The following is a 21,746-nucleotide window of genomic DNA, read 5'->3' on the forward strand; positions in this document are numbered from 1 at the left end:
CATGACTTGGTGACTGAACAACATCAACATTAATTTCAAGATGGAATCGTGGTGCTGGTGGTGGCAGTAATTTAGTTGTGATAGATTTTTTGTGACTCCTGGACTGTAGCCTGCCAGGCTTCTCTCTCCATGGGATTCTCCAGGCAAGAATACTGGAGTAGGTTGCTATTTTCTCCTCTAGGGGATCTTCCTGACACAGGGATTGAATCTGGGTCTCCTGCATTGCAGGTGGATTCTTTACTGACTGACCCACCAGGGAACTCCAAGATGGAATTGGGCTTATTAAATATATATCTCAAGTTCACTGTATATGAGAGATACACGATTGAAAAGCTGCATTCCATATAATTTTATAAGCCAAAGTATATTTTTCATACGAAGAGAAATTGATGCTCAGAGGAATGTTTCATGCCATTAATCCTTTTACTAATTTAGCTCTTTTGCAAATTTCAACATATTAATATGGACATTTGGCTAGTGCAACAACAACGGTTAGTAATGTCGATTTGTGCTAGAGTGGGAATGGTACTAACTGGAGTTCTATTGCTGATCTAACCACGAAATAGCCACGTAATCTTGGATAAACTGACTTCGTTGGACTTGTTTTATTATTTGCCAAGTGACGATCTCAAAGCTCCTTGCTGTGCCAATATTAACCAGTTCTGAGAGTTGGCTAAGAACCTCTGCTTTAGTATCCAGTTGAGACAATTTGTTCTGAGTGTGTCTCTTTCTTAGTATGAGTTTTTCCAATCAGAGGGAACTGTAATTCAGGTAGGGAGAACCAGTCACAAACTCAGAGCACCAGTGTGTCCAATATGTTTCCCACTTCCCACTCTCATTTGTGTCTGAGCCTTAATCCATTCAAACAGAGTACAGTGCCTCCTAAGTAGTAATAGTTGCCCTCTCTCTCTCCCTCCAACTGCCCCCAACACACATAGGTGTGCACACACACACAAGCACACAAACACACCACAACTGTATATGATCTAAGTCTTTGTATTCTCTACCACGATCAGCATTTTCTGAAGATAATATGACTCTGGGAGGTAGAGATTCAGCTCTTTTTTGGAATCTAAACAGGACACAGAAGCTGTTCTGCACCCAGAAAACTGCTGCCACTTCCATCATGCAGGGAGTTTTCTTGATTAGATGGTTCAGTCCCAAATTCTATAGGCTTCAGTGTATGTGTGTCTGCGTGTCTGCGTGTCTGCATGTCTGCGTGTGTGTGCATATGTGCTCAGTCATGTCTGACTCTTCTCCTCTATCCATGGGATTTCCCAGGTTCGAATACTGGAGTGAGTTGACATTTCCTTCTCCAAGGGATCTTCCCAATGCAGGGATCAAATCTGGTGTCTCCTGTACTGGCAGGCGGATTCTTTAGCACCATCTGGGAATGGGTAGTTTTTAAATGCAATTCACAGAGCACTTCTGACCTCTGACAAAGATTTCACTGGTCCATGGTGAAATGAGAAAAAATTTAAGGAAAAATAACATTGTCCAATGTCAAGGACTGATTTTTTTCTTAGATTATATCCTTCAAAACACATGGATGTTAACAATAGTTCCTTCTTATATGAAAGTGGAAGTGCCACTAGAATTTTTAATTCTCCCTCACCCTCTGAGCCCTCCATCTGTAACTAGAATTCCTATGAGAGTTCCTCTCCTTAAAAAAAATAAAATAAAAGTTTGAAAATCACTTGTGCTTATACTAGCAAACAATTTCTTTTCAGAATTATCTCAGAGCAATAGATATTCAAGGGCTGTTAATATGCTGAAGGATGTTCACAGTCTTCAGTTTCTGATGGAGCAAAAATTCTGTTACAGGCTGAAAAACAGCACTGTTTTCGAGGATGGCTCTGGATTCAGGATTCAAAACTGTTTTTTACAAATAAGCTACTTTGCTTTCAAAGGTAGCTTTCCTTTGGGGTGGTGGTCTTGAAACTCTCTAATAGTATGAAGTTGTGCCCAGGAAGGGCTTCCCAGGTGGCACTAATGGTAGAGAACCTGCCTGCCTACGCAGGAGATACAAGAGACTCAGGTTTGATCCCTGTCCGTAAGATCCCCTGGAGGAGGGCATGGCAACCCACTCCAGTATTCTTCCCTGGGAAATCCCAGGAACAGAGGAACCTGGCAGGCTACAGTCCATAAGGTTGAAAAGAGTAGGACATTGCAGATGCGAATTAGCACACATGCATGCTTGCCCAGGAAATGCTTGGTTCATCTTGAATCAAACGGATTGGAACTCCTCTAGGCTAGAACATTAGTGACATCTTGTATATGAGTGTACACACACACACACACACACACACACATATCCAGTTTCCAGGGTGACTGAATGAAAGCCTCACCTGGGAGTGAGTCATCTATCTGATACGCCTGAAGCCAGATGAGCCCCCTTGTTGCCTAGCAGCTGCAATTCTTGTGGAGCAGAACAGTACAAGGTCACTCAATAAAGTTTCATTATTCATAGTGAAGGAAGCCCATGGTACAAATAACTAGTGCAGGAGATTTCTATTAATAGCGTTTGTTTTTCAGAAGGAATAAAACCAAAGGGAAAATGGTTGACCTAAGACTAATTAAAAAGCAACATTAGTTACCAGAACAAATCTCAGACAGCATTCAAAAATTTTTAAGATCATCTTTTAGAAGCTTCATCTTTTGTTGAGTTGTACCGGTATAGATAAATAAAATTAGTATTTTTCTATTAAACTCCCATAAATCATTAAGACTCTCAGGGGCTATAATCTTTATAAAGCTTATATAAGTAATAAAATTATAAAAGGAGAGTAAGCATTTACATAGATGGGGTAAACAATAATGATTTTTTTCAAACCAAGTACAATGTTTTAGATACAAATATATCGTCTTAAGATTAAATTGTGGCTATATTAAAATGATGTCAAAAATTATTGATGTTGAAAAACCTTTTATTTAAAAGCAAAACCAGAGAAGACTAATAAATGTAGAGACATGCTATTCTCTTAGATTAAAAGAATGAATATCAAAAAGCTGTGAATCTTCTCAAAGGAATGTATGATTTTAATGCAATTCCAATCAAAATTATTTTATGCTATGATATAGTTTTAAAAATTGACCTGGAAGAATAAACTAGAGATAGGAGCCAATATAATTTTGTTAAAAAGTAGAGAAGAAAGGCTTTCTCCTACTGAGTATCAACATGTCCTAAGTAAGTAAGTAAAGTCACTCAGTCGTGTCCGACTCTTTGTGACCCCGTGGACTGCAGCCCACCAGGCTCCTCAGTCCATGGGATTCTCCAGGCAAGAATACTGGAGTGGGTTGCCATTTCCTTTTCCAGGGGATCTTCCCAACCCAGGGATTGAACCTGGTTCTCCCGCATTAGAGGCAGATGCTTTAACCTCTAGGGCACCAGGGAAGCCCTCAACATGTCCTAAGGAACACACAATTATCAAAAGAGTGTGGTATTGGCATTGAAAAGCAAATCTAGAATTGCATCCTTGTGTACATGATTCCATGTATTTTTAAAAGGCAGCATTGAAAGTAGTGGGGAAAGGTAGAGATAATTTAGTAAGTCATAGGAGGACAACTGGTCAACTCTTTGGGAAAAATATTGCATCATCACTTTGTACTTCTCACTACAACGAATTCTATAGACTAAAAAGTTAGAAATTAGATAAAATATAGATCACTCTCTCTATCCCCATTCCTGTTCAGTTTCCCCACTGACTCATCTCTCTTCACTAAACTGTAAGTTTAACAAAGCCCATGCTTTCCCCTTCTGCCTATTGGGTTATCCTCAGCACCTAGAATCATCTAACTCATAGGGGGCATTTAATACATATTTGTGGGATGAATGAGTGAAAGCAATGAAAGGAGCTCACAAGGGCAAAGAAAGCCCCCTTTTAAGCTGGATGGTGTAAACTTGTAGTAACAAACACAAAAACAGACAAGAAACTGGGAATCACCTTTGCTCATTTCATCATTCTGAGTAAGGCCAGCTTGGTCTGGGACACTGTGCTTGGTAATAAAATGATGTATGCCTTTCCTTCTTCCTCTAGATTTCAACGATGTTGACCTTTACACAACCAACTAGGGTCCCAAATCATAACAAACAAAAACTCAAAGGCTTAATTCAGAGTCAAACTTTAGCTCAATTTGAAACCCATGGATTTTCAGTGTTATTTTGAAGATGAGAACAAAATAGATTGCCAGTAAGGACTCTGCTCTGGACTACAAAAAATACAGTTGATGAATACTTCATCCATCAATATTATTGCTACTTTCAAGATCTACAGATATCAACTTTTGCTTCTTTTTTATATTTTAAATAGGCTTAAATCAGATTCATTGGAGAGAAGAGGGGGAAAAAACATGGTTTATTTATACATTTTCCCAAAATGAGCATTCACAAGCTTTATATTACTATTATACTCTTCTCCACATGCCCTTCTCTCCCATGCCCAATTAGCCGCATCCACTGCATCCTCTTTCTCCCACTAGAATGATGCTACATTTCCTGATGGAAGAGCATCACGTTGTACCCACTTCCTTCTTGTCTCAGGTTTGACCTGATTTCTTCATCTATGCATGAAAATCCTGCAGTTCTAAGCACAGACAGCATACAACACACATCCATCTTCTTACAGGGCTCTTTGCGTGATTTGATAAACCACTTCTCAAACAGCTGCAAGATGCTTAAAAATGTTGCAACAGAAAATGTCATTCTCTCTTTCAGGTCAAAACTTTGATTGGAGAGGAGGATGAAACAAAATTTGACCTACCGAGGGTGGGATCATATTCCCAGATGAACCGTTTGGTCAAAAATCTCACCACAAGAGCTGTGGGAAAAAAGAACAACATTTCAATTAAATTTGTTAATTTTCTTAATAGCTTTTTAACCCTCCTTCAGAAAGAGGAATAGCCCATAAAACTATATGTGTTTTATGGTTCCTTGGCAAATAAACTCAATATATCTATTTATGTTTATTCAAATATTTTAAAATTTCATATTGTGGCCTAAAAACTGGTATAATGTTTTAATGAACAGCTTCGATTTTTTTCCTTGAATCTTGGAGTCGAAAACATCACAATGTGAAAATGCAAACATACTCAATTTTTAGCAAAACAATGAATTCAACCATATAGCATCACAATACTGGTGTCTAAAGTTTGAATACTGATAATGATTGATACATGTCAGTTAAAATGTAATTATTATTTTTACTGTAATGAAAAGATATTTGTATTATGCTGCTGCTTAATCGCTTCAGTCATATCTGACTCTTTATGTGACTCTATGGACTTTGCCATGCCTTCCTCCAGCGGATCTTCCTGACCCAGGGATAGAACCTGGATCTCCTGCATTGCAGGCAGATTCTTTACCACTGAGCCACCAGGGAAGCCCCATTTGTATTACAAAAATATTCAAAATTAAGGATTTTATTAGTGAATCATTAAAGCCCATGAAAAGTAAAGCTGATGAGGTAGTTATAGAAAGAATCAGGATCTGGAATTATGCTAAGCACCTCACTTCCATGATCTCCTCGACCAGTACTTTATCCCTGTGAGGCAGGCACTAGGATTGACCCCATTTTTCAGATAAGGCAACTGAGGCTCTGAGAAGTTAACTCATTTAACTAAGCTCTTCTAGCCGGTTAGTGGCTGAGCCAGGATGTGACTCCAAAAAGGCTATTTACAAAACCTGTAATTTCTCCATTGTCTAAAACTGATTTTAAGGCCGAGGCCATCTGGCTAATACTTAACTAGAAGATGAGTCAAAGAGTGATGCTGAGAGAGGTGGATTCTATTGTCCTTAAAAAACTGATGGGACAAATGCTGGACATTTTCTTAGACTTGTATTATAGTTGAAAACTATGGTTTTTAATCTACAAAAAAAAGTGTTTTTGGAGGAGAGGATCACTGATACTTTAGAATGAAAGCTTTGGATTCTTTCCCTGGAGAAATGTATATACACACAGTCTAGTATATAATTTCAGCAGGCTCACTAGCCCTTTGAATACTCTCATGGTCTTCCTGGGATCTCATTGACCCTAACTAAAGAATCAATGTTTACTGAAATTACATTATTTTTACTGAAATGCCCTGTATGTAGTATTCTAAAGATACTCCTTGGAGAAACAAGACTATTTAATTGAAAGGGACTGTCAGTCTTTCCTTTTCCTACTGCCTCTGTTAAGACCAACAGAGATATATACTCCCTACCACAGTGGCCTATATGAGAGATTGCAGTGCAAATAGCAATGAAAACTTCATGAGACAGACCACAAGGATACGTGGCTTGGCTGTAGACGGAAAGCTGCAATGTTCTTTCTAATTACAGAGTGTGAGGCTGGATTTGAGCCAAAATATTTGCAGTGCCAAAAGTAGCAAGGCCACTGACCCTATGGTACTTCCCACAGTGCATGTACTTGTGGTTTTATCTTCAATTTGCAGAGTCTGTCACCATTTACTCTCTTGAGACTGAGTCATTTAAAACTTTTTTGCATGTAAGAAGTAGAAAGCTCTAGACAGAATTTTTCTGCTTTTCCATTGTCAGTGGTAGTAAACATAACTGCCTGCAGTATTCAAAGCATTTCACATTTTTGTTGTAATATGGAGTTTTAGCTTGAAAGTTTGTGACCTAGCAAAATTCATTTATCTGGCATCATTAAGCCATGAGCTATTAAAATTAACAAAATTTCTCATACAACTGAAGTTTGAAGTACCCTGGTTCCTAGACCATTTAAACTTTAATAATTTTTCAAAGAAATCTTTCTAAAATACTTTAGACATGCCATTACCTTTCAAAACCTAGTATACTGAATAGAACTAAATCATTTTAAATGTCTAGATCTTATTTAAGAATCTATTAGTGCCCTGTGTAGTTGTGGAAATACTTCTAGAAGCTGCAGAGTGGTAGAGGCAGAAAAATTCTAAAGTGCTATGGCTCTTGAATGATTTTAATTTTTGATTCTATAAATAAATTTTTCATATTGTGTGTGTTTTCAGTCATGTCTGACTCTTTGCAACCCTATGGACTGTAGCCCACCAAGCTCCTCCATGGAATTTTTCAGGCAAGAATACTGGAGTGGTTTGCCATTTCCTTCCCTAGGGAGTCTTCTTGACCCAGGGATTGAACCTCCATCTCCTGGGTCTCCTGAATTGCCAGGTGAATTCTTTCCACTGAGCCACCTGGGAAGCCTGCATAACACGTGATAGGCATTTAACACACAGTAGGCAAAAGGAGAAGAGGGCAGCAGAGGACAAGATTGTTAGATAGCATCACTGACTCAATGGCTATGAATCTGAACAAACTCCATGAGGTAGTGAAGGACGGGGGAGCCTGGTGTGCTGCAGTCCAAGGCAGGGGGGGGCAGTCTCAAGAAGTTGGACATGACTTAGGGATCGAACAACAACAAATCATCCAGTAAACAACTGAGACAAAGATTTTTGAACATACCAAGCTTATATTCTACTAGGAGACAGATTAAAAAAATAAATAATTATATAGTCTGTTAGAGGTGATAAGTGCCAAGGGATGAAAGAGGGAGAGTAAAGTAAGGGGGATTCCACATTGGGAGATGAAGGTGTGAGAGCTGCTATTTAAGATTGGGTAACCAGGGTAATTCTTGCTGAGAAGGTGATAGAAGAAAGAGATGAGGGAATATATGTGGGGGGAATAGTATTTCAAAAAGAGGGAACAGCCATTGCAAAGGTCCTAAAACAGGAATATGCACTTGATATGCTCAAGGAACATTAAGCAAGCCAGTATGACTAAAGTAGAATGAGCAATAGGGAGCAAAGCTGATTAGATTATTTCCTTCAGTCATGCTTTCTCCTTCCATAAATCTATCATCAACATCACCACCATCACCACCCTCACCACTACTACTAACAATTAAAACAACTAAAATGCTTCTTTGTTATTATCATTATTGTTATCATTTTACTTGATTATTTCTCTAGAATGTATATTTCATGAAGGCATGGGATCTGCTTTGTTCACCACTATTTTCTAGTGTCTGGCACATGTAGACTTAAACATACTAATACTTGCTGAATAGAAGAAAAAAGATGTATCAATCCACCATTCACTGTTCTTAATAGTTAAGTAATAATCAGTCATCGAGAGAAAAGCAGAAAAATTAACCCAAGAGAATTTATAGCAGAATCATGCTATAATGTTTTCCTAAAATGTCATGTAAATATACAAGCTGAAATGTCTATTTTATGATGCTTATACAAATTACATTTCTTAAAGTTTATTAAAACTGTAAAATTGATCTAATTATCTTTTAAATATTCTGTGGTTTCCATCCCAACAATCCCGAGCAAAGGTCTTCTTTTGATGTAAAATGGTGGTATTGATAATAATTACTTCCACTAAGAGTTTGACATATGGTTTTGTTTTTTCCTAAGTTTTAAGGTTTGACATATTTGATTAGTTACAAGTAAGTCTCTGTATTATAAAATATCTTATTTTCTTCCTATTGCCTTGAAAACCCATACCTTTCCACTAAATAAGTAAAAAAATCTCTAATTTAGAGAGTAACATTTTCCTCATTTTATCTAAATTATAACCTACTTGAGTAATTCTTCTTTCAGTTCAGTTCAGTTCAGTCGCTCAGTCATGTCCGACTCTTTGTGACCCCATGAATCGCAGCACACCAGGCCTCCCTGTCCATCACCATCTCCCTGAGTTCACTCAGACTCACGTCCATTGAGTCGGTGATGCCATCCAGCCATCTCATCTTCGGTCGTCCCCTTCTCCTCCTGCCCCCAATCTCTCCCAGCACCAGAGTCTTTTCCAATGAGTCAACTCTTCTTTACATGTGGTTTATTTTTGGTATTCCTGGCACTGAATTTCATAATTATTAATGAAAGCTAGTTTCCAATGAAATGGAAAATTCACTAAGTAGAATTTGATCCAAAGACATATTATTAAAAGTGACATCAAGGTAATAAATAAATAGGATAAAAATATTGTTTAAAAGCAAGAGCTTGCAGGTAAAACTTCTACTGAATTTTTTTCTATTATTTCTTTTGAAATAGTCAAACTATTTCTAAAGGTTAACAAAGCTGGGCCAGTTATTCAAAATAATTCCTGATGTCATTATCACAATGAGGCAGACATCAGAAGTATCAGCTTTAAGGATTAGAATAATATTTTTAAATGAAAAATGACTGGATATAATCTATGCAATAAACTAGTTTTTAAAAAGAAATGAACTTTTCAAAGTAAATGAAAACTAACACCCATGATATTCTTCCACTCTAAAAATAGTTGAGATATCCTCAAAAGACATTCAGAAAGAACTTTCAAAGGTTACTTTTTGAGCTCATATTCTTAAAAAAAAAAAAAAGTCCAGTTATAACATTATTTTTCACTTATACAATCATGAAATAGCCTAATTAACAAGGTATCTGATACAATTGTATCATAGACACTTAGGCATACTCAACTCCCTAAATATTTGTGATCATTGTCATTTCTATATTCTCTTAAAGACGTATTCTTCTAATACCTATCCTACTCTAACTCTTCCAGAAAATTGCAGAGGAAGGTAAACTTCCAAACTCATTCTATGATGCCACCATCATCCTAATACCAAAACCTGACAAAGATGCCACAAAAAAAAGAAAACTACAGGCCAATATCACTGATGAACATAGATGCAAAAATCCTTAACAAAATTCTAGCAATCAGAATCCAACAACACATTAAAAAGATCATACACCATGACCAAGTGGGCTTTATCCCAGGGATGCAAGGATTCTTCAATATCCGCAAATCAATCAATGTAATTCACCACATTAACAAATTGAAAAATAAAAGCCATATGATTATCTCAATAGATGCAGAGAAAGCCTTTGACAAAATTCAACATCCATTTATGATAAAAACTCTCCAGAAAGCAGGAATAGAAGGAACATACCTCAACATAATAAGAGCTATATATGACAAACCCACAGCAAACATTATCCTCAATGGTGAAAAATTGAAAGCATTTCCCCTAAAGTCAGGAACAAGACAAGGGTGCCCACTTTCACTGCTACTATTCAACATAGTTCTGGAAGTTTTGGCCACAGCAATCAGAGCAGAAAAAGAAATAAAAGGAATCCAAATTGGAAAAGAAGAAGTAAAACTCTCACTGTTTGCAGATGACATGATCCTCTACATAGAAAACCCTAAAGACTCCACCAGAAAATTCCTAGAGTTAATCAATGAATATAGTAAAGTTGCAGGATATAAAATCAACACACAGAAATCCCTTGCATTCCTATACACTAATAACGAGAAAACAGAAAGAGAAATTAAGGAAACAATGCCATTCACCATTGCAATGAAAAGAATAAAATACTTAGGAATATATCTACCTAAAGAAACTAAAGACCTATATATAGAAAACTATAAAACACTGATGAAAGAAATCAAAGAGGACACTAATAGATGGAGAAATATACCATGTTCATGGATCGGAAGAATCAATATAGTGAAAATGAGTATACTACCCAAAGCAATCTATAGATTCAATGCAATCCCTATCAAGCTGCTGCTGCTGCTGCTACTGCTAAATCACTTCAGTTGTGTCCGACTCTGTGTGACCCCATAGATGGCAGCCAGGATCCGCCATCCCTGGGATTCTCCAGGAAAGAACACTGGAGTGGGTTTCCATTTCCTTCTCCAATGCATGAAAGTGAAAAGTGAAAGTGAAGTTGCTCAGTCGTGTCTGACTCTCAGCGACCCCATGGACTTCATCCTCTGTCCATGGGATTTTCCAGGCAAGAGTACTGGAGTGGGGTGCCATTGCCTTCTCCTACCAATGGTATTTTTCACAGAGCTAGAACAAATAATTTCACAATTTGTATGGAAATACAAAAAACCACGAATAGCCAAAGCAATCTTGAGAAAGAAGAATGGAACTGGAGGAATCAACCTGCCTGACTTCAGGCTCTACTACAAAGCCACAGTCATCAAGATAATATGGTACTGGCACAAAGACAGAAATATAGATCAATGGAACAAAATAGAAAGCCCAGAGATAATCCCACACACCTGTAGACACCTTATTTTTGAGAAAGGAGGCAAGAATATACAATGGAGAAAAGACAATCTCTTTAACAAGTGGTGCTGGGAAAACTGGTCAACCACTTGTGAAGGAATGAAACTAGAACACTTTCTAACACCATACACAAAAATAAACTCAAATGGATTAAAGATCTAAATGTAAGAACAGAAACTATAAAACTCTTAGAGGAGAACATAGGCAAAACACTCTCTGACATAAATCACAGCAGGATCCTCTATGACCCACCTCCCAGAATATTGGAAATAAAAGCAAAAATAAACAAATGGGACCTAATTAAAATTAAAAGCTTCTGCACAACAAAAGAAACTATAAGCAAGGTGAAAAGACAGCCTTCAGAATGGGAGAAAATAATAGCAAATGAAGAAACTGACAAACTAATCTCAAAAATATACAAGCAACTTATGCAGCTCAATTCCAGAAAAATAAACGACCCAATCAAAAAATGGGCCAAAGAACTAAATAGACATTTCTCCAAAGAAGACATACAGATGGCTAACAAACATGTGAAAAGATGCTCAACATCACTCATTATTAGAGAAATGCCAATCAAAACCAAAATGAGGTACCATTTCACACCAGTCAGAATGGCTGTGATCCAAAAGTCTACAAGCAATAAATGCTGGAGAGGGTGTGAAGAAAAGGGAACCCTCTTACACTGTTGGTGGGAAGGCAAACTAGTACAGCCACTATGGAGAACAGTGTGGAGATTCCTTAAAAAACTGGAAATAGAACTGCCTTATGATCCCACTGCTGGGCATACACATCGAGGAGACCAGAATTGAAAGAGACACGTGTACCTCAATGTTCATCGCAGCACTGTTTATAATAGCCAGGACATGGAAACAACCTAGATGTCCATCAGCAGATGAATGGATAAGAAAGCAGTGGTACATATACACAATGGAGTATTACTCAGCCATTAAAAAGAATACATTTGAATCAGTTCTAATGAGGTGGATGAAACTGGAGCCTATTATACAGAGTGAAGTAAGCCAGAAAGGAAAACACCAATACAGTATACTAATGCATATATATGGAATTTAGAAAGATGGTAACAATAACCCTGTATGTGAGACAGCAAAAAAGACACAGATGTATAGAACAGTATTTTGGACTCTGAGGGAGAGGGAGAGGGTGGGATGATTTGGGAGAATGGCATTTAAACATGTAAAATATCATATAAGAAACAAATCACCAGTCCAGGTTTGATGCAGGATACAGGATGCTTGGGGCTGGTGCACTGGGATGACCCAGAGGGATGGTATGAGGAGGGAGTTGGGAGAGGGGTTCAGGATTGGGAACACGTGTACACCTGTGGTGGATTCATGTTGATGTATGGCAAAACCAATACAATATTGTAAAGTAATTAGCCTCCAATTAAAATAAATAAATTTAAAAAAAGAGAATTCAGCTGAAAAGTGTTTTAAATGGCTAGGTCAGAATTTTTAGGATAGGAAAAGAATTTCTGCTTCAATTGAGAGTACTTCAAGGAATACTAATTTTCACCTGCCATTTTGGATAACTTTTGAACTTGCCATTGATCCTGGTAACACACTGAGTGAAAATCCTTGACGTCATATATATGCTAAGATGGTGCTTATTATCTTGTCTATTTACATCATAATGAAAACTTATTAGGAAGAATATGTGTTAAGTGATGTATGTGATTTTTGTTTGTAACCTGCAGGACTTTCATTAAAAAATATATTTATTTCCAAATTGTAAAACCAGGTAACTTTTAAATAATTTTAAATGACTTTTTACAAGAGTCTACTAAATTTAGAACAATTATTTCACAAAGAATTTTAATCATTTTATGAAAAACTAAAAATTTTGTTATAGGAAAAGAAAGGAAATATGGGCAATATTAGCACAATCAAAGTTCATTCTGGGTTATAAGTATTTTTACCATTTGTTATCTGAATTTTCTTTTATTCTTTTGCAACCAATTTTTTCAGTGTTTAAATGAATATAAAAGATTAAAAACCATAAAAAGATATTATAATAAACCTACACAGTATCTTAAGTGTGAAATGTCTCAATATTGTAATGCATAGAAAATAGAATATCTCTTTTCTTCTTCCTCCTCCTCTGCACTTCATCACACTACTTACAATGTAACCACTTGGCCAGCAAAAATGAGAAGAAATGGTGATTACCAAGATTAAATGGGTGGCAAAAATCAATACTGAATTGCTTTTAGCTTGAATTTTGTGATATATAGGGAAGATATCACAGTAAGTAAAGTATTTGAAAAATAATGGAAAAGGATGAAAGAATTCAATACGACTTGGGAATTGTTTTCTCACTCTACTAAGCACAACATCAATCTAAACAATATCATAGAGATTATAACGGGAAAATAGTCAAAAAATAGTGCAGTTTTTGTCCATATTGTTATCAAGTTTTATTTATTGAGTGTGTGCTATGCTAGGTTGGTGCTGTGCTATATCTTTACATGTGTATCTTTACTCTTCATTGCTCCATAGCATGGGACACATACAGTGTAGGAAGTGACTATGCATATAGATACACCTCTATATAGGTATGTGTGTACTTCACAGAAGAAACTGAAGCTCAGATTAGTTACATTCCTCCCTGAAATATGTACCAACTGCTGTCTGACATCAGGAACCATATTCTTTCAGTGGTCACCCTCATTCATTCAGTGGATGATGATGCTTCTTCTTTTTTTTAAATACAGATGAGGAATTTGCCACTGGAAATCCTTATTGGTGTCCTCCTCTTCTGTTACTAAACTCTTAATTTGAAAAAATTTCTGGGAGAAAGTTGTATGTATTTTACATATAGGTTCCATTTTGAAGAAAATATATTCTCTAGTTACCTAATACTGCTTTTGCGACAAAAAAAGGGATCAGACCTGTGGTGAAAATAAAGGCTGGAAATGTCTCTAGAAAAAAGTGAGTTTCTAGACACATGCTTCTGAATTTTCCTGGGCTTCTTTCATTACTTCCATATGAAGCAGTGACTCACTGTTTTCATTCTAAGACACAGACCATGCAATCATCTTCATGGTATATTTTACGTCATCTGAATGTGGTTGGTTGTTGTTTTTGTTGTTCGGTCACTCAGTTGGATCCAACTCTTTGTAGCATAGACTGCAGCATGCCAGGCTTCCCTGTCCTTCACTGTCTCCTGGAGTTTGCTGAAATTCATGTCCATTAAGTCAATGATGCTGTTCAATCATCTCATCCTGTCATCCCCTTTGCCACCTGTCTATTTATTACAATTTTACATACAATGTAGAGATCCTCACTTATTTTGAGTGTTCTATAAATGATTTCAGGGCTTCCCTGGAAGGTCAGCTTATAAAGAATGCTCCTGCAATGTAGGAAACCCCAGTTTGATTCCTGGGTTGGGAAGATCCCCTGGAGAAGGGATAAGCTACCCACTCCAGTTTTCCTGGGCTTCTCTGGTGGGTCTGATGGTAAAGAATCTGCTGGAAATGTGGGAGACTTGCGTTCAATCCCTGGGTTGGGAAGATCACCTGGAAAAGGGCATGACAACCCACTGCAGTATTCTGGCCTAGAGAAGCCCCACAGACAGAGGAGCCTAGTGGGCTACAGTCCATGGGGCCACAAAAGAGTCAGACATGACTGAGCAACTCAGCACAGCACATAAATGATTTCAGGCTGGTCCTTTTAAAAAATTGTTCACCCTGGAAAGCCCAAAGAAGCTAAAACCTAGTAAGCATATTATGTAGGTAATCCAGAATGGAACTAAATCAAAGAAAGGGATATTGAAATATGTATCAAGAAAGCAATGAACTCATAGATAGTTACTGCTCACCAGAGCATTTCTATTTAGAGTAACTAGTGCAGTATCACTTCCTCTTTCAAGTTTTCCTTGACTTTCCCAAGCCATAATCACTGCCCATGGTGATATGAAATTGTAATTTGTTTCTTCTCTATTATAGAATGTGCACAACTGCCATATAAAATATTCACTTATATTCCTGTATGTCTTACAAATTGTGAATAATCTGAGGTCAGAGATTAAGCCTTGTTCCCTTTTGTCTCTTGGGGCTGGAATACTGCCTGATACATAATATGTGCTCAATAAATATTTAAAGAGATGAATGAGGAAACGATTACAATCTGGATAAACTATTTGACCCCCATATTACTACTGTACTCATCAGTATTCTAGTGTGTGCTTTTATTATTTGCAAAAATCTTCTTTACAGTGGAACTTCCCATTGACTATAAGGCATCACTTCTCAGGTTCAATGCCTAGTTCAGATGCCTATTGAAAATCTGATTGGTCAACCTTGAGACCCATCAGGTCCCTTCTTTTGGGCCAGAGGGACCCATTGTCCTAGACCTCATACTACCATCACTCCTGAGTTTAACTCCAAACCTTCAGTGGTCATAAGCTTCAGAGAAATAAAAATGAGCTTATATACAAAAGCAGGTTGAGTTCTACTCTAGATCTGGGTAAACAGCTTATTGCTAAATAAATTAATTTTGTAGAACTCAGTACCCAGTTAATAACTATATGAGCTGTTGGATTAAAGTGTATATACTTTTAGGAACACCATTAAGTAGATTTTAGCTATTATTGAAATAAAGACATTAATGGGATTTCTGGAATGGTAACTACCAAAAGGGAGTTTATATTGAATATTGACTACAAGCTTATTTATTTCTCATAAGCACTCTCAAAAGTAGGAATTAATGTTCCTATTTTACACATAAGAGACCTGAACTGAAAAGTAATAAACATATCTATTTTGCAGAGCAGGCAAGTGACAGAACTGGATTGAATCGGGTTCATTTACTCTAAAATGGATGCTTTTTCTAATGTCCAATATTTACCACTATATTTTAATATTTCTATGAATATGATTTAATTCTGAATGGTTGAAATTGTTTTCCCTATGAGCTTACATCTGATGAAGAAGTATACTTTGAAAAGTGCATTTTTTGACTAGATTTCTTCATTCAGAGTGGAAGGAATATTGACCAGAAACCATGGCAACACAGAAAGAGAATATGAATTTCAAGATGCAAGAAGGAAACTTTTACATAAATAAGATTTTTGTTTTTCTCTTGAAAAGGTCTTTAAAAGATGCAGCAAATGGAAAAAAAAGGTATGTAATGATACAGATATAAATTAGTATGTGATAAATGACTGTTTTCTTACTCGTTTCCTCTGACATCAACAAGTTCCTTCTTTCAGCAACACAAATGGGGTGTCAGGGAACATGGTAGGCAGCAAAGAGGACAGCACAGAAAATAAGATGCAGTTCCTGTTTTTGAGAAGCTGAGAATTTGTACTTTTGCATATTCCAGGAAAAATCAAAAGACAGGTGGCTAATTTAGAGTATTATCTAATTTGAGTCCTGTTATGATGCCCAGGTAAATGAAAGGAGGCCAGACTGAGGTGAGTTTAACCAACTTAAGTGCCTCAAAGTGAGAAAGCCTTGTGTTTTCCAGAAAGGAAAGTGTAAGAGACAAAATCAGAGTAATATATAGAAACTGTCAATCCTGTGACTGCTTCTGTTCCATCTTCAAGTTGGATGGGGTTTGGCTAAAAGGTAAGAGGTAGTTCAGTTTTATCTTTTTCCTCCCTCACCTGGACCTCTATCATCCTCCTGTCAATTTAAGCTTCCAAATCAAATTCCCCTATTCTCCTCACCCCCATCACACCTGGATCTGACACTTCTGTACCTTACTCCTGGGTCTGTCTTGAACCACCAACCCAAGGTTCATGTTCTTCCTTTTAGCAGTCTTCTCTTGGTATGACTACACTAACCTTCCCCAAGAAACATGGGCCACTGTGCCTCAAATCAAGGAGAAAACTATGCAAATCTCAGCACAGAGAGTTGCTCTAGAAAGACCTGTTGGGGCCAGCAGGCTTCTTTGAAATCTGGGCTTAACAGTTGTAAGTAATGACTGAAACCAAGAATATGGCACTGTGGAATCTTAGGACCCCTATTCAAAGGGGCTAAAAGTGCTTTCTGAACTGAGAAATTTAACTGAAAAGGGATGGAAATAGGCTGGACTGGAAATGAGATGTCAAAAAAGCACCAGGAAATTGTGTGACTTGAAATGTCAGGGTTTTTTTTGTAAATTTTATTGAAGTATAGTTGATTTACAATGTTGTGTTAATTTTTACTGCACAGCAAAGTGATTTTGTTATACACATTTATATATTCTGTTTTATCTTCTGAGATGTCAGATCTCACAGAGGGGTTCAGAGCAAGGAATGTATACACAGAATTCAGATTTCAGATAGAATTACTGATATCTAATTTAGTAATTTTCAAATGCTTCTCCATCTGGTTCTCTCATTAAGTCTTTCTCTCCTCCCCACAGATACGAGTTTTAAACACATTTATTTAATCATTAAATATTTATTGATTACTGTGCTAAACATGAAAGAAAGCAAGATTGAGAGGATTCCCTAAGCAAGATCTTTGCAGTGACTTCATATTAGACCTAAATTGAGAGCTGAGTCTTGGATGAATTGAAAGTTTGCTAACTTAGGGAGAGCACTGTGAGCAAAGAGCATCATGTTCAAAGGCCTAGACATGGGAGACTCTGGTTGGTTTAGGAGTGCAAGTGGTTCAGGGTAGGTTGAGTGGTATGTGGGTGGAACTATGTAGGGGGTAGTTTGTGAGGTTCTTCAGAGACCAGTCTATGAAGGAGCTTATATACCACATTGAAGAGCTTGAATTTTACTCTGAAGTCTATGGGCACACAGATTCTGAGTAGAAAGGTGGCCTAATTTGAGCTGGTTACCTATAGAAATTGTTCACTGACTAGCTATAGAGAGTGATAGAGGGACTGGTCCAATATGGAATAAAAGTATAGGAGTAGCATTATTCTCTGAGGCAGAATATAATGAAAAAGTCAGTTAAGAGCAGATGAGATTGGACTTGAACATGAGACATTAATGACAATATCCAGGTAGAGAAGTACCATCTCTGCTTCCATCCATCCATCCATCCATCCATCCATCCATCTTATATCCTTTCATTCATTCACTCATCTATCATACATTCAGTGTGTATCTATTAAATACCTGTCATATTCCAGTCACAGGTAAGCATTGTCCCACAGGCAGCTGACATCACAGCATGAAGCTGAACAGAATTCATCACTGCTAGAATGATCTAGGGATTTGCAAATACAAGGGCATGGTTAAGATGCCCCATGTAGAAAGTTTAAAACAAGAACAGAGGACTGAGCATAGAACTCTATCTTCAGTCTCATCTTAACGGTGAACTCTCTTACTTCCTATTTTCTTCTCCATGTCAACTCTTCAAATTTCTAGCCAAACTAAAAAACTGAACAGATCAAGTCAGAGGACAAAAATTTGTTCATATAGTTTCTGAAGCAGTACCACCCCCAATCCTCTACTCCTTGCTCCATTTCCTGTGATGGTCAAAATAAACTGAAATTAAAAAAAAAAAATTGAAGCCCCATAAAAACATGGAAATTGAGCAATTTAATGGAAATTTAAAATTAATGCAATATAAAAATGGATGTTTTATAATGCCAGAAGTTCAGATGAGAAGTAAATTGGTTCCAGATGGGGGTTTAAGTATTGCTTTTAAATTATTATTTGTTTAAGCCTGAAAATTTTGACTTGTCTTGCATTCTGACAAAAATATCACTTTGAGGAAGAGTTACAAAATTAATGTCAGTTCTCTATGTAGGGAAATTCTTAAAGATAAATGGTGTAATCTCCAAGAATTATTAGAGATGCTTTTGTATCTGGAAACCTAGCCATGGAGTCTAGCTTCAGTGCATTTCAAGTCTTGAAAATTGACTTATTTTGCTATGGAATGGTAGGGTAAGGATTTGGTACTGACAATAGGGCTTTAGGATGACAAATCAGAATGGGGAAAATGGCAGGACCATGACTTATAATACTTAATGTTTGATAGTAGAAGTTTGAGGATGCTTATAAAGAATGCAAAATTAAAAAAAAAAACCTTTATTTTAAACTAAAAATTAACTTGTATGATTGACTAACAATAAATTCTTCCTGAATTTAACTTGAAAGTAGAAACAAGAGAAGTTAACTTTGAAATATGGTAATCAACTGATTTGGTTTTGTTTCCTAGTTTGTATTTGAAAGTTAATAAGTGAAAAGCTTTAGATTATGTGCCAAGGAGTTCAAACCAGCTTTATATAGGTTGGAAATTATTATTCATTTCAACTATAATTTAATTGTAAGTGATGCTTAAGAAATAAGTCACTAAATTTCCTAGGCCAGAGTTTTTAATTTAATAATTTACAATTTATAATTATTTTCACTAGAATAATATTTCATACCAAGGCACTATATTTAAATAGAATTATGTATCTTATATTAAGGATTTTTCTAAATTTATCAAAGGATTTGGTCATAAAATTTGAATTTTTAATTTTTACTCATTTTTGGAAGAGGAACACGTTTGGTGTTAATTTCTGAGTTTCTTTTCCTGTGCTCGTATTACTAGAACACCCAAGAAATTGGCAACTGGAAATGTATAGAATTTGTGGGAGCATTAAAGTGATTCAGAGTGACTCAGTAGCTCAGACAAGTAGACAAGCAGAAGAATATCTCATATGAGCCCCACTGAATGCCTTCTTTTATAAAGAACCAAGTATCTTACAATTTATTCTGCTTTCACATGGCCTCTGCTCCAGACTCATTTTGCTTCCTGCCTATATGGACTAAGATCACAGCATCCGGTCCCATCACTTCATGGCAAATAGATGGGGAAACAGAGGAAACAGTGGAAACAGTGGCTGACTTTATTTTAGGGGGCTCCAAAATCACTGCAGATGATGACTGCAGCCATGAAATTAAAAGATGCTTACTCCTTGGAAGGAAAGTTATGACCAACCTAGACAGCATATTAAAAAGCAGAGACATTACTTGGCCAACAAAGGTCCATCTTGTCAAGGCTATGGTTTTTCCAGTAATCATGTATGGATGTGAGAGTTGGACTATAAAGAAAGCTGAGTGCCAAAAAATTGATGCTTTTGAACTGTGGTGTTGGAGAAGACTCTTGAGAGTCCTTTGGACTGCAAGGAGATTCAACCAGTCCATCCTAAAGGAGATCAGTCCTGGGTGCTCATTGGAGGGACTGATGTTGAAGCTGAAATTCCAGTACTTTGGCCACCTGATGTGAAGAGCTGACTCATTTGAAAAGACCCTGATGCTGGGAAAGATTGAGGGCAGGAGAAGGGGATGACAGAGGATGAGATGGTTAGATGGCATCACCAACTCAATGGACATGAGTTTGGGTAGGCTCCGGGAGTTGGTGATGGATATGGAGGCCTGGAATGCTGCAGTTCATGGGGTCACAAAGAGTTGGATACGACTAAGTGACTGAACTGGACTGAAATTAATAGATTTAAGAGGCTGTGCCTATGACTCTAGTCTGGGGGTCTCACCTCTAGCAGTTGGGTGTCTCCATTTGTACCGCATCATCACTTCTACAGGTACCTTCATAACTTCATAGGATAAAACCAAAACATGGGGCCTTAAAAAGTCACAATGTACATGGAGAACTAGAGCCTGGCAAAAGGGTGCAACTAAGAGGAGGTGTGAGTGATTGGACTGGAAAAGGACCCACATTATGAAGAGCTAAGACATTTCTAATTAGGTTTAAAATGATACCAAGCTAAGACAGTGTAAGATGATGAGAATCCATTAACATAATATAAACACAAAGATGACATGACGCCTTTTTGTTTTACAAAGGTCACTGCTGTTTCAGTGCCAAGATGAACTAGGAGGATGTAGGTAAAGCTGGAAATAGGAGGACTAGTGAAGGAGCTATTTCAGTACTACAGAAGAAAAAATAAAAAGACAGAATGACTGCTCTTTCACTCCTATCCACTAGTAAATGTGTCAAGTCATAATTGGAATTATATGTGACCTTTTCAGTCTGACGTCTTTCCCTAGCAATGTGCATTTTAACTTCTTCCATGTCAGGCCCTGGATTGTGAGCTTATTCCATTGCATGGGTATACTATAGTTTATCCAGTCACCAACTGAAGAACATCTTGGATCCTTCCAATTTTTGGCAATTATGTTTTGATCATGAATATTCACATGAAGGTGTTTATGTAACAGAAGTTACCAGACAATTTGGGTGAATATTTAGGAGTACAATTGCTGGATCATAGTAAGATTTTGGTAGTTTGGTTGCAAAGTTGTTTCTGACATTTTTGCTACATTTTTGTAGCCCGCCAGGGTCCTTTGTTCATGGAAATTTCCAGGCAAGAATACTTGAGTGAGTTGCCATTTCCTTCTCCAGGGGAGCTTCCTGGCCCAGAGATTGAACCCATATCTGCGTCTCTGCATTGGCAGATGGATTCTTTGCCACTGAGCCACCTGGGAAGCTCCTTTCATTGTTTCAGGTTATAGTAAATCTTGAAGTCGGGTGGTATCAGTTCAGTTTGGTTCTCCTTCAGTACTGTGTTGGTTATTCTGGGTCTTTTCCCTCACCACAAAAACTTTAGGATTAGTTTGTCTATGTTCACAAAATAACCTTGAGACTTCGAATGGTACTGTAGTGAATCTTTAGGTTGAGTTAAGGGAAACTGTCATCTTGACAATACTGAGTCTTCCTATCTAAAAACATGGAGTTTTTTAGTTTTTTGGTTTTTAAAATTAGAGTTTAGTAGTTTTCTCCTATACATCATA

General features: G+C 37.1%; 1 protein-coding gene across 2 annotated transcripts in view; it reads right to left on the reverse strand.

Moving 5' to 3' along the window:
• The window catches only part of RERG (RAS like estrogen regulated growth inhibitor), a 138,926-nt gene that overhangs the window by 12,141 nt on the left and 105,039 nt on the right, over positions 1 to 21,746 (reverse strand). For both annotated transcript variants that reach the window (XM_040235254.1, XM_040235253.1), the window contains exon 3: positions 4,761 to 4,817. In XM_040235254.1, coding sequence (XP_040091188.1) covers positions 4,761 to 4,817 — 57 coding nt within the window. The remainder of the gene's footprint in view (positions 1 to 4,760; positions 4,818 to 21,746) is intronic.

This window comes from Oryx dammah, unplaced genomic scaffold, assembly GCF_014754425.2.
Source record: "Oryx dammah isolate SB20612 unplaced genomic scaffold, SCBI_Odam_1.1 HiC_scaffold_29, whole genome shotgun sequence".
In the NCBI taxonomy this organism is placed as follows: domain Eukaryota; kingdom Metazoa; phylum Chordata; class Mammalia; order Artiodactyla; family Bovidae; genus Oryx; species Oryx dammah.